This window comes from Triturus cristatus, chromosome 8 (genome assembly GCF_964204655.1).
Source record: "Triturus cristatus chromosome 8, aTriCri1.1, whole genome shotgun sequence".
NCBI lineage: Eukaryota > Metazoa > Chordata > Amphibia > Caudata > Salamandridae > Triturus > Triturus cristatus.
In genome coordinates, this window is record NC_140591.1 from 11,257,336 (window position 1) to 11,271,513 (window position 14,178).

The following is a 14,178-nucleotide window of genomic DNA, read 5'->3' on the forward strand; positions in this document are numbered from 1 at the left end:
AAACTGTGGGGGTTGCTGAAACTGGGAAGGTTGCTGAAACTGACGCTGATTAGGGCGAGGCGGATAAGCCTGCTGCAGAAGAACTTTCGTTTTTAATTCTCTAGTCTTCTTCTCTACTTTATCCTTCTCATCTTTATCTCTATTCTCATAGTATTGTGCAGTAGCCAATATCTGAGCCGAAGAAGAAACAGCCCATGAACTCTCAGAGTCCTTTAACTTATTAGAAAGTTCAGGAAGTAAATTAAAAACAAACTTATCTACACACAACCTCTGACCACCTTCTGTACTCCTATCCTGACCACTATGATCAATGAATGTTTCCTCAAACCTAGTGAAGAAATCAGACACACTCTCGTCTTTCTTTTGTTTGCATGCTGCTAACTTGTCCCAATTCACCCGCAGAGGAGGCATCATAGTTTTCATTAAATTAATAATCCTACCAGGTAGTTCTGCAACTAAGGGTTCAGGTTTGGCACCTCCTACCTGCCGACCATCTGCAGCAGTAATATTAACCCACGTATCTCCTAACTCTGGCGCGTGATCCTCATGACGGATCTTCGCCCACAAAGGTTGAGAAACTACATTACCCATCAACATATCTATGTCAGCTAAATTCATAACACACGCATCAACTGTCTGAGACAACTCCTTATAATAACCAGCAGGATTTTTACGGGGGTCAGGCAAAGTCTGCTTAAGAGCCAGGACATCAGCTCTCTTCCAAGGGACATGCACCCACACTCGCTGAAAATGAGCCGGTGCAGCCGCAATACCATGAGCGGCATCAGCCACAACTGCCTCTCTCCATACAGAGGGAACCTCCCTCATAGGATACTGCTTCACTTTTCTCCTAATAGAAGGGTCAGGTTCGAACAATGACTGAGGTGGAAGTCTAGACCTAAAAGTGAGTAGTGTCTCTACCGCTTCCTCAACATCGGAACCCACAATCGTCCCTTTAGCAAATTCAGACTGAACATTAAGCAATTCCAGTGGAATTGAACCCAACTCATTATCTTCCCACTCCTGACGAAGGAAGGTACACATGACATCAAAAACATACCTTTGTTTTGGTGCCTCCCACTGTAGGAAGATATCCATAACCACTTGTGGACTGTACTTGGAGGTATTCGAAACCCATCTACGAGCAAGGAGATCTAACACTGCCCGCTCTTCGGGACCAGGAAGCTGACTACGTCTCTGCTTACGTTCAGAAACAGGGGTCATATTCAGTGACCCAAAGAAAGGAGACAAAAGACTAGTGACAGTCTATGTCATTCATTGCCGAGCAGAAGGAGAAGAAGTTGACATGAGGACAGGAGACAAAGTGTTTTGAGGTGACAGAGACGTAGGGACAGAAATAAGAGAAGTCGAAGATAAAGGAGTGTAAGGCAAAGGAGTTTGAGGCAAGGCTGGTGGCAAGGCTGGCGGCCCTGGAGGGGGCTGCGCCGGGGGAGGAAGAACCACCTGTGAAGCAACAGGTGGCTGAACAACAACAGGGGGTTGAACGACAACAAGGGGTGCAACAACTGGAGGTAACGGAGGTGCAGTAGCACCCTGCACATAAGGGGGTGGTAATCTCAGTAAATGTGACATCAAAGGATCCTTTTCAGGGTCTACAGTCACATTTGAAAGGGGAGGTGGCAAAGCCGGGTAACATTTGTCAATGGCCATGCAATGTTGTCTATCTGACACTTCAATCGCACGATCTTCTTCATCTTCTTTAAACTGCCTAGCAGCTTGCATTACCGATATATTCCTTTCCTTCCTATCTCTCTTAGCTTGCTTAATTTCTCGCTGTTTGGCTTCCTTACGCCAAAGGCGGAAAGAGTCCAACATCGCCGGCCGGGCTTTCTTCTGAAATAGCGCAACTTCTAGGTTATCTAAAACATCTGATTCAAAACTACCATGTTGGGGCCATCGTAAAACACCATCTTTCCTTGTATAACGGACCCATACTTCATTAAAAGTAATGGGACCTACACCATGCTTTGAATAGAGCTCATAAGTTGGAGTTCCAACCGGAGGTATCGGACACGAGTCCTCCAATCGGGATTCCCTATTACAACTACAACAAAACCATTTCCTAAATTTGCTAGAACCAGGCATCTTTTAGCTCACTAGTCTTGCTTCAAACTTCAAGGGGTTATCAAAAATGATACACCCGCAAATATACGAACCCCCCCCCGGCTTCGACTATTGCAATGGCCGAATCAAAACCAAGAAACAAAACAAAGTCGTGGGAGCGACCCACTTATACTTAACCAAAATGTCTGTCACGCCACCAGAAGACCGTCTAACGTCTCGCCTTACAAATCATCACAAGAGGGTCCAAGACAGGGCGACAGTCAGGGCAGCAGTCCTTCGCAGCCGTCGGAAAAGGGAAGCCTCGCACAAAAAAACCTTCGGTCCACGTCGACATGCAGGGGTCAATGAAGTGGCGGCCGTCCTCCAGAATTTCCTCACGGGGCTCCTCACAATCTTCGGGCTTGGACCAGTACCGCTGAAGTCGCCCCACGTTGGGCACCAGTTGAAGAACCGGGGTTTAACCCAGCGGCGTCAGGGGTACGTCTAAGATCTTCGAGTTCACCTGTCTTGGTATACAGAGACACGGAATACTTCTGGATGGCATCAGAGACCAAGTTTATTAGCTGCAGCTAGTAACAGTGATCCTAGAAATGCATCACGGTGTAAATTCTCAGGAGACTGCTCATTTTACTAAGGCGAGACGTCTCCTTTTATACCCAATATTCACATTATAAATGTACACCCACTGCACAAAATTCTAGCCAATAAGGTACATTTTTAAACAAAATGTCACATAACAAAAACTCAATTTACAGTATCCCAACCCAAAAGTTAATTATTAGGAATGTCCCAAATTCAGTCTCCACAAGCCGGACAAACCTATAATTGAAAGCATAACCCATGTAATGAAGAAACATAAAAAAGAAACGGTAACAGATGCTGAACAAGATAAGGCATGTGTAGGACTTTCAAGACGTGTGAGGGGTTTCAACTGGGCTCATGGTGTATTAGAGCCAGTGGTGCTCCCTGAGGTGCGATGTGATGTGTGTGCTGTGTGGATGTTGAGTGCGATCCTGGCAGCCGAATTCGGAATGGTTTGAAGCCACCTGGTGAGTTGCTTGCTTACATCGACGTAAATGGTGTTTCCGTAGTCCAGTTTGCTTGGACTAGGTGACAATTTTGCAGGTGGTGGCAGATTGCCATTTGACGATTTTCCTCAGCATCCTCCTGGTGTGGAAGTATAACGTTGTGATGGCGTTGACTTGTGCTGTCACGTTCAGTTGGCTAATGAAGTCAATCTCATGGTTTTTGGCATGGGTGAGAGGGCATAAGCTGGCATCGAGTATATTTGTCCACCAGGTGGAATCCCACAGCGCTGTTCAGTTTGAGGTAGCTGGGCTTCATCCAGTTGGTGACCTTGGTCACCAACTGACCCTGCTTGCAGGCAGGTCGCTCCCACGCCGCTGCTCGTCACCTGACCGCTTGGTTTCTGCCTCCTTGCTACCTCCTTGTTCCTGGGTTCTTTTTCCTTTTTTTCCCCTCTGTCCTGCGCGCCAGTTTCTCCGCCCCCCCGCCGCTCCCTATCCGGCCCTTCCCGCCGCTGCTCCCCCGCGGCCCCGCCCCCTGCACACCCATTGGCCTCCCGCCTCCCAGCTGCTCCTCCCTCCCAAGCCAACTCATATGCAGGCCGAGAAGCGGTAGCAGGAGCGACCTCTGACCCTGCTTGCAGGCAGGTCACCCCCACGCCGCTGCTCGTCACCTGACCGCCTGGTTCCTGCCTCCTTGCTGTCTCCTTGTTCCTGGGTTCTTTTTCCTTTTTTTCCCCTCTGCCCTGCGTGCCAGTTCCCCCCCGCCGCTCCGGATCCGGCCCTTCCCGTCGCAGCTCCCCCACAGCCCCGCCCCCCTGCGCTCCCATTGGCCTACCCACTCCCGCCTCCCAGCTGCTCCTCCCTCCCAAGCCACCTCATATGCAGGCCGAGAAGCGGCCGCGCAGCGGACGCGCGCAGCTGGCGCGCCGAAGGCGCTCCTAAGGCAAGCCTGTCTGCGTCTGTCCACGCCTGGACCGCACCCAGCTCCAGAACCCCTGGACCCCGCGAACGCCACGACACCAGAATCTCCTACGACGCCAGCACCCTCCACGCACTCAACGCCGGCCGAAACCACACCTGCTTACAGGCCGCCCCGAAACAGACCCACGGACCCTTCTCCTGCCACACTTGCAGCTTCACCTGCGACAGAGCCACCAAACATCCAAGGACTGGACCCAACCACCTCCGCTGTATACTCCTCAACACCCGCTCTGCACGCAAACACGCCGTCGAGCTCTGGGATCTGCTCGACACCTCCGCCCCAGACGTGGCCTTCCTGACCGAGACCTGGTGGAACGACTGCTCGGCGCCCTACATCGCCATAGCCATCCCGGACGGCTACAAGATCACCCGCAGGGATCGCGCCAACAGAAGCGGAGGAGGAATAGCCATCGTCCACAAGTCCACCCTCAAGGTTGCCACCCACGCCGACGACACCCTCAACACCGCCGAACACCTGCACTTCCGGATCCACACCGACCCCAACACCACCCTCAGAGGAACACTCATCTACAAACCCCCCGGTCCCCGGGCTCAGTTCAGCGACTCCATCGCCGACCTCGCCAGCACCCACGCACTTGCCTCCACAGACTACATTCTCCTCGGGGACCTGAACTTCCACCTCAAGAACAACAACGACGCCAACTCTGCCACCCTGATCGACAACCTCTCCAACCTCGGCCTCAGACAACTCGTCACCGCACCCACCCAAGCCGCCGGCCACATGCTGGATCCCGTCTTCTCCACAGGCTCCCACGTCTCCTTCGACCACACCACCAAACTCCACTGGACCGACAAACGCTGCATCCATTTCACCTTCAAAAAACCAACCACGCACCACCGCACCCAACACATCCATCACCAAGAACCCACCCACCGACACCACTAACCCAGACGCCGCAGCCCACAACCTCAGACAGTGGATCGACGACTGCGCCAACACCCTCGCCCCGCTCAAGAAACCCTCCAACAGCCACGCCAACAAGAGAGCCAATTGGTTCACCGATGAGCTCCAGACCTCCAAACGCGCATGCTGGAAACTGGAGAAGATATGACTCCACGAACACACACCGGACAACCACGCAGCCCTCAAGGACGTCACCCGCAGACACCACCACCTCGTCAGATTAGCCAAGAGATCATCCTCCAAAGACCGCCTGGATAACAACGCACACAACAGCAAAGAGCTCTTCAGCATCGTAAGGGAACTCTCCAACCCCAGCACCAACGCCAACGACATCCCACCCTCACAAGAACTGTGCGACTCACTAGCCTTCTTCTTCCACCGCAAAATCACTGACATCCACGACAGCTTTAACACCACGACCGCCCCGACTACGCCAGACTCCACCCCCCCTGTGAACACCACCAGCGCCAACCGCCTGACCTCCTGGTCCAACGTCAACGACGACGAGACAGGCAAGGTCATGAACTCCATCCACTCGGGATCTCCATCTGACCCGTGTTCACACCACGTTTTCAACAAAGCAGACGCAGCCATCACACCCTAACTACGAAAGGTCATCAACATCTCCTTCGTAACAGCGACATTCCCGGAAAGCTGGAAGCACGCCGAAATCCACGCCCTCCTCAAGAAGCCCAAAGCGGACCCCAAGGACCTCAAGAACTTCCGGCCCATCTCCCTGCTCCCCTTCCCGGCAAAGGTCATCGAGAAAATCGTCAATATGCAACTGACCCGCCACCTGGAAAACAACAACATCTTGGACCCGTCCCAATCCGGATTCAGACGAAACCACAGCACCGAGACAGCCCTCATCGCCGCCACAGACGACATCAGGCGCCAACTAGCCAACGGCGAAACATCAGCCCTCATCCTCCTGAACCTGTCAGCAGCCTTCGACACAGTCTGCCATCGCACTCTAAAGACAAGCCTCCTAGCAGCCGGAATCCAAGAGAAGGCCCTTGACTGGACCACGTCCTTCCTCTCTGGCAGAACCCAGAGCGTCCGCCTCCCACCCTTCCGATCCGAAGCCACCGACATCCTCTGCGGCGTCCCCCAGGGCTCATCCCTCAGCCCGACACTGTTCAACGTCTATATGGCCCCCCTCGCATAAGTGGCCCGCCTTCACGACCTCAACATCATCTCCTACGCCGACGATACCCAGCTCATCCTCTCCCTCACCAAGGACCCACACACTGCCAAAACCAACCTCCACGAGGGAATGAAGACCGTCGCCGACTGGATGAGGATCAGCCGTCTGAAGCTGAACTCGGACAAGACGGAAGTCCTCATCCTCGGACCCACCCCCTCAGCCTGGGACAACTCCTGGTGGCTGACCACACTGGGAACAGCACCAGCACCAATACCCACCGACCATGCACGCAATCTAGGATTCATCCTCGACTCCTCCCTCTCCATGTCTAAGCAGGTCAACGCCGTCTTCTCCTACTGCTACAACACTCTCCGCATGCTCTGCAGGATCTACAAGTGGATCCCGACCGAAACAAGAAGAACGGTGACACAGGCCCTCGTCAGCAGTAGACTGGACTACGGCAAAGCACTCTACGCAGGAATCCCAGCCAAACACCTACGACGACTACAACGCATCCAAAACGCCTCCGCCCGACTGATCGTCAACGTCCCCCACCGCAGCCTCATCACCCCCCACCTGAGAGACCTACAATGGCTCCCCGTCGACAAGAGGATCATCTTCAAGCTCCTCACCCACGCACACAAAGCACTCCACAACACCGGACCAGCCTACCTGAACAGCAGACTCAGCTTCTACACCCCCACCCGCCAGCTCTGCTCCGCCAGCCTCGCCGCTGTCCCCCGCATCCAACGAACGACCTCCGGTGGCAGATCCTTCTCCTACCTCGCCGCCAAGACCTGGAACACCCTCCCCACCCACCTACGGCAGATCAAAGACCTACTGGCCTTCAGAAGACTCCTCAAGACCTGGCTCTTCGAGCAGTAGCAGCACCCCCCCCCCCCCCATCCCCTCAGCGCCTTGGGACCCTCACCGGTAAGTAGCGCGCTTTACAAGTACTCTGATTGATTGATTGATTGATTGATTGATGCAGGCGGAGAACCTAGTCCAGGTGGTGGAGTTTTGTCTGAGAGGAAGATGATCCACTGAGTGTCGTTGGCACAGAATTGCATGTCGATCTCATGGGCACAGTAGATGCTTGTGAGCAGGATCCTGTGTTGAAGAGGGTTGGGTTGAAAGACGATCCGTGTGGTCCTCTGCAGATGAGGAGCAGAAGAGGCTGACTGGATTATTCCTGTCAGGAAGGGGCATCTACATCAGAGTGCAGAACCCTGGATTTCAAAATCAAGCAGACATTGGGTGAGGATGGGGTGGGGTACCATGTTTACTTCTATAGTGACTACAAAGTGCAGCTGCGTAGACACTGATGTCCAGTTTGTCTAGTTGAGCCCCCACCAGAGACTCCCAGCACTGACTGCATAGACAAGGCTGTAAGTACATGTATTTTAGTTCAACCTTCTGGTGCCCTGACACCATCTTGTAAAATGTTGGGATGCATCTTGGGGTTCATCTTTGGGGTTTTATTGACACCCAAGTTTATCAGATAAAATGCTGGCCATTTGCTTCACTTGTTACCATCCTGGGACATCCAAGATCTGCAGCTGAAGAATAATTTGTGTAAACTACTCAGGATTCTTTTGGGACACAGCAATTATCCTTCTCTTTGCTGTAATAATCAAATAAGATATTTAGAACAGATAGCCTCTCTGTTTCTCCGCCTTGTAGAGCAGACTATCTCTCTGCCTCTGTTTCTCCATCTTATAGAGAAGACCGCCTCCCTGTTTCTCCATCATGTAGAGCAGACCGCCTCTCTGATTCTCCATCTTGTAGAGCAGACTGCCTCATTGTTTCTCCATCTTGTAAAACAGACCGTCTCTCTGCCTCTCTGTTTCTCCATCTTGTAGAGCAGACCGCCTCTCTGTTTCTCCATCTAGTAGAGCAGACTGCCTCTCTGTTTCTCCATCTTGTAGAGCAGACCGCTTCTCTGTTTCTCCATCTTGTAGGGCAGACCACCTCTCTGTTTCTCCATCTTGTAGAGCCGACCGCCTCTCTGTTTCTCCATCTTGTAGAGGAGACCACCTCTCTGTTTCTCCATCTTGTAGAACAGACCACAGAGCTGTTTCTCCATCTTGTACTGCAGATCTCCTCTGTGTTTCTCCAACTTCTAGAACAGATTGCATCTGATTCTCCATCTTGTAGAATAGATAGCCTCTCTGTTTCTCCATCTTATAGAACAGATAGCCTCTCTGTTTCTCCATCTTGTAGAGCAGACCACCTCTCTGTTTCTCCATCTTGTAGAGCAGACCATCTCTCTGCCTCTCTGTTTCTCCATCTTGTAGAGCAGACTGCAGGTCTCTCTCTCTACTTCTTGCACTGTTTCTCCATCTTATAGAGCAGACCGCCTCCCTGTTTCTCCATCATGTAGAGCAGACCGCCTCTCTGTTTCTCCATCTTGTAGAGCAGACTGCCTCATTGTTTCTCCATCTTGTAAAACAGACCGTCTCTCTGCCTCCCTGTTTCTCCATCTTGTAGAGCAGACCGCCTCTCTGTTTCTCCATCTTGTAGAGCAGACTGCCTCTCTGTTTCTCCATCTTGTAGAGGAGACCACCTCTCTGTTTCTCCATCTTGTAGAACAGACCACAGAGCTGTTTCTCCATCTTGTACTGCAGATCTCCTCTGTGTTTCTCCAACTTCTAGAACAGATTGCATCTGATTCTCCATCTTGTAGAATAGATAGCCTCTCTGTTTCTCCATCTTGTGTTTCTCCATCTTATAGAACAGATAGCCTCTCTGTTTCTCCATCTTGTAGAGCAGACTGCAGGTCTCTCTCTCTACTTCTTGCACTGCAGGGCTCTTCTTCTATATGTGTCTCCTACACTGCAGCAATCATTTTCTTTGTTTCACATCTAGTACTGACCTACACTTCTCCATTTCTCCATCTTATATCAAGGACACCCCTTTTTCTCTGTCCTTTAATACAGACCTCTTCTCTGTTTCTCTCTTCTTCCTGTCAGATCTCCTCTCTGTGTCTCTCCTACCTGTGCAGACCATTTCTCTGGCCTTCTCTTTCTCACGCGTGCACTGCAGATCTTGTCTTATCTTCCATTCACCACAGACATAGATAAAACAAAGCTTGGGACACTATGTTAGCAAAAAATAGAGACATTTATGGAACCTCATTACAGAAAAACAACCAGATCTTTTTTATATATACATTTATTTTTCAATTTCCAAGTTGACCATATATACAGATGGGTATATTATGTCTGCAACATATGAAACAAATATATTATGCAGCAAGTGAGTAGGCAAGCTTCAAGGGCCCCCATAGATATTTAGGCGTCGACTTTAGCAGCATCAGGTCTACATATAGTTCCATTTGTTTGTTGCAATACACACCAGAATCTATCCAAGTTTTTAAACGTCGGGGACCCCCCTCCCGCCTCCAGTGGCGCTCCACCCTCTTTTAGCTAGCAGGAGCACCAAGGCAATGAATCTCCTAGGAGGGGCGGGAACCTCCTTCACCAAACCCAAAAGAGCAATCGTGGGGTCTGTGAGCCTCTTCCCGCCGATCATCGAGCCCAGGCCTAGTGTAGGAAACCTGCTTTTGGTTTACTACATCTAACACAGCGTGCGCCATCTTTATCTCTACACAACCTTAGGAGTATAGTAAGCTCTCTGTAAGACTTTATAGTGGTCAATGAACAGCCAAATGTTGCCGTCTACCCATCCACTTTCTGCCCGGAGACCAGGGTGAACATTAGCAACTATTTCCCAATCTGGCAGAATGCGACAAACTACAGCTGGTGCTCAGCATTGCGTAGAGCAGGCATGCTCCCTACTTCAAGAGTTGCCACTCAACATTCCATCGCTGTAAATGCCCAAACCTTTCCGTCTGGACCAGCTAGTCCAAGAGGTATGTCCACTTCAGGCAAAGAGGAGCTTCCCCAAAGTGATCCACGGCTAGCCATTGTAGACTGAGCTTTGAAGGTGCCTCTTTGCATGTTTCATTTGCCAAGAAGCATTGCCAATCTTGAGGTTTGGAGGAAGTCACCAAGCATTACCAGGATCTTCTCTTCAGACTCGCTCTAACGTCTCCCACAAGCACCCTAGTACATGGCGGTGATAGTCGCTCGTCTACAGAACATAGTAATGAAGCAGAATGCTCTTTAAGATTTTCAGATATTCTTCAGACCCATCAAGAATCTGTGACTCCAGTTTATACACAGATAATCCACATGTTTCCTTGGGAAGTTAATTTGTTACTTGGCAGCTGTGTTACTCTCAGGGAACACTGGAGTATTTCCTTAAGAGGTAAGTCGATCTATCCATGAAAATTGCCTACTTCCTCAAATCCGGTCCTCTTCCAGAACCCAGGTGAATCTCACGACTTCTGGGATCAATGGAATCCTGCATTTTCCTAGCTCTTCATCCCTGCCTCTTCAACAAAATCTCAAAGATCGGAAGTATAAGAAGTTTGAACATTTCAATCGACACCACTCTCCAAACTCTCCCCGTATCATGTCACATAATCTACAAATCATAGTGTCCAACTAGGAATAGACCAACCTGGCATCAGTGGTGACTAATGCTTCCGTGTCAGGGTCAGGAATCTTCGGAACCACTCAGGAATTCAAGGAGTCTGGTCAGCAGTGGCGGCTGGCAACCCCCGACAGTGGTGAGCAGGCAAATGGGTGGTGGGTGGGTGCATTCACGCGTGGTATATAATAAAAGAAAAAGCCACTTACCTCAATGCAGCAGAGGACATGTCCTCCTCGCTCTGGTCCTCTTTTCTTGTTGAGACTCCAGCACGGGCCGCAGCCAACTCGGTAAACCAATCTTTGTGCTGCTCTCATGCTGTTAAACAGGATGAGAGCAGCACCAGGATTGGAGGGAGCAGCCTCTCTCAACGCTCCCAGTGCAATGGAGGCCTGTGCTTGCTCTCAACCCAGCTATCTGAGACAGCTCGGTTGAGAGGTTTAAGGTCCGCATGTCTGGCTGTCCATCGCAGGACAGCCAGCCAGGGGTGGCTCCTCCGTCATGGCAGAGGAGCGTTGCCCCACTTTTTTCTCGCAGTGCAAGAAACGAAAACATAAAATGGTAATAACTTTTAGTCATTACCATTTTATGTTTGCTTTGCGGGTGGGCAGGTGGGCGGGGCTGCTCTGCTCTCCGAGCAGGGCAGGGGAGGAGTGGTTTGCCCACTCTTGAGTGCCCAAACTAGTCATGCGCACTTTGCCCTTTGGAGAACATGCCCACTCCTCTTTCTCCGGGCCGAGCACCGTGTCACGGTGCTGCAGACCAATCACAATGCTGCATGCAGCCTTGTGATTGGCTTAGGAGAGCAGGAGCAGAGAAGATGCAGGACTCGGGGGAAAGGTAGGTTTTAAAATGATTACTTTTTAAAATGATGACCCCCCCCACCTGCGAGCCATGCCAGCCACTACTGCAGCCAGCCAAAGAGACATGCAGCCTTTAAACCAGTGCACAGCTGGCTCCCCACTCCTCCCAGCTGCTGCTGCCGCTTAGCAGGCCCGCCTTGTCCGGCCGCTTGCTTCGGGACGGGTTGATGAATTAACTTCATTACCATTTTATTTTTCGTCTCTGGGGGCCTTCAAGTGAGGGGGCGATGGAGGACCCGCCCCTATCGGTCAGAAAAGTAAAGCTCTAATCACATCATTCTACTGGAACTCCAGGCAGACCGCCTTGCCTCGACTCCCTCCTTCTCTAATAGTCTCCAGTACAGTACTGACACCAGCAGACCCCCCCGGCCTGCGGGTGATATCAGTTTGCTTAATAAGAGTTTGATTTTTGCCTTTTTTCCTTGCTTTTTTTCTCAGTCTTCCTTTGGTTTGGTGAAGGACTTGCTATTCTAATCAGTGTTTCTGAACATTAATGAATGCCTTATCTTAAAAAGTAAGTGTCTTAAGTCAGTGAACAAAAAACACACCAGTCCCCCCCAAGGAGCCAGTAAACTAGCTTTAGAGTACCAGCCAAGATCCTTTTTCCTTAAGTGGAAAACTTGAAAAGATCCTGTACTGTGGGACTCTGGAGTAGCCTGGCTACCTCAAAGTGTCACAGTTCTTCACCTCTGCCTCTCAGTATGCATCGTTTGGTAAATTCTGCTGACTACTCAACAGAGACAATTTCAGATAAGAACTTGTTGTTAACGTGTCAAAAGCGATATTCTTTAAAAATTCTCAAGACCATGCATATGTGGAGATACTGTCTATAAATGATTCATCAAAAGTTTAAACATTTCATGGAGAATGTTTGAAATATTTAAAGTTCTCTCCTGTGTGACGCGAGACGGCTGTATATTCTTGGAATTATCATATGCCCTTAAATTGTAAGTGACCTGAAATGTTGTTATCGAATAGAAGCTATTCTGCAACTCCTGTTAGTAGCAGACCAGAGTATTGTTTAATCATGAATGTGTTTTCAGATTTCCTGTTTAGTAATGAGAAGTGGGAAGGGAAGAGTTGCTATGGTTTGATTACCCCTTGACGTATCTTTCCTTAAAGGATCCGCTTGCGGCCACGCATGCTGCGCGACGTGTCCGTGACCGACACAAGAACCACGGTCCTGGGCACAGAAATCAGTTGCCCCATAGGAATTGCCCCAACTGCCTTCCACTGCCTGGCCTGGCCTGATGGGGAGATGAGCACAGCAAGAGGTAAGGCTTCCAAGCACTGAGCGTGGCCCTCATTCTTGCACTGGGTGGAAGCGACGAAAATCATTCACTTCCATTAAGCTTATAGTATGGAAGTTCACCCATGCTTGTATACACACTGTAACATCTTTCCACATTTACACATGCGTACGCATACTAAAGCATTTAAAATAGTAATGTACTACCTGGTCAGGTCTGTGTTTACCATCACTGTTGGGCTAGGGTGCCATAAGAGATGGGACTTCTACGTCTGGGGGCAAAATGACATCACTTTCTGGTTATAACGTCTGTGCCAGGGCTAATGGGTGACATCATTTCTGGGTCCAAGCTTCTAGAAGTATTGTCCCTCACTGGGCAGCGCATGTTATGCAAAGCCCCGCCCCTTTTGTTGGTTGATAGAAGCTTTCCCTTTATACTGCTCTGCTCTGCTCCTGTATCTATGACCCCAAGATTTACCAGTTCCATGTAGATGACGCAATATACATCCTGCTGTCCTGTATCTATGATTCCAAGATTTACCAGTTCCTTGTAGATGACGCAATATACATCCTGCTGTGTCCTGTACTTATGAACCCAAGAGTTACCAGTTCCTTGTAGATGATGCAATATACATCCTGCTATGTCCTGTATCCATGATCCAAGATTTACCAGTTCCTTGTAGATGATGCAATATACATCCTGCTATGTCCTGTATCCGTGATCCCAAGAGTTACCAGTTCCTTGTAGATGACGCAATATACATCCTGCTGTGTCCTGTATCTATGATCCAAGATTTACCAGTTCCTTGGAGATGATGCAATATACATCCTGCTATGTCCTGTATCCGTGATCCCAAGAGTTACCAGTTCCTTGTAGATGACGCAATATACATCCTGCTGTGTCCTGTATCTATGATCCAAGAGTTACCAGTTCCTTGTAGATGATGCAATATACATCCTGCTATGTCCTGTATCCGTGATCCCAAGAGTTACCAGTTCCTTGTAGATGACGCAATATACATCCTGCTGTGTCCTGTATCTATGATCCAAGAGTTACCAGTTCCTTGTAGATGATGCAATATACATCCTGCTGTGTCCTGTATCTATGATCCAAGATTTACCAGTTCCTTGTAGATGATGCAATATACATCCTGCTATGTCCTATATCTATGATCCAAGATTGACCAGTTCCTTGGAGATGATGCAATATACATCCTGCTGTGTCCTGTATCTCTGATCCCAAGAGTTACCAGTTCCTTGGAGATGACGCAATATACATCCTGCTGTGTCCTGTATCTATGATCCCAAGAGTTACCAGTTCCTATAGATGATGCAATATACATCATGCTGTGTCCTGTATCCGTGATCCCAAGAGTTACCAGTTCCTTGTAGATGATGCAATA

At 49.8% G+C, this 14,178-nt stretch overlaps 1 protein-coding gene across 10 annotated transcripts in view; it reads left to right on the top strand.

The window, feature by feature from the left end:
- The window catches only part of HAO2 (hydroxyacid oxidase 2), a 210,921-nt gene that overhangs the window by 161,696 nt on the left and 35,047 nt on the right, over positions 1-14,178 (top strand). For all 10 annotated transcript variants that reach the window (XM_085620721.1, XM_085620712.1, XM_085620715.1 and 7 more), the window contains one exon: positions 12,649-12,800. In XM_085620721.1, the coding sequence (XP_085476847.1) occupies positions 12,649-12,800 (152 nt within the window). The remainder of the gene's footprint in view (positions 1-12,648; positions 12,801-14,178) is intronic.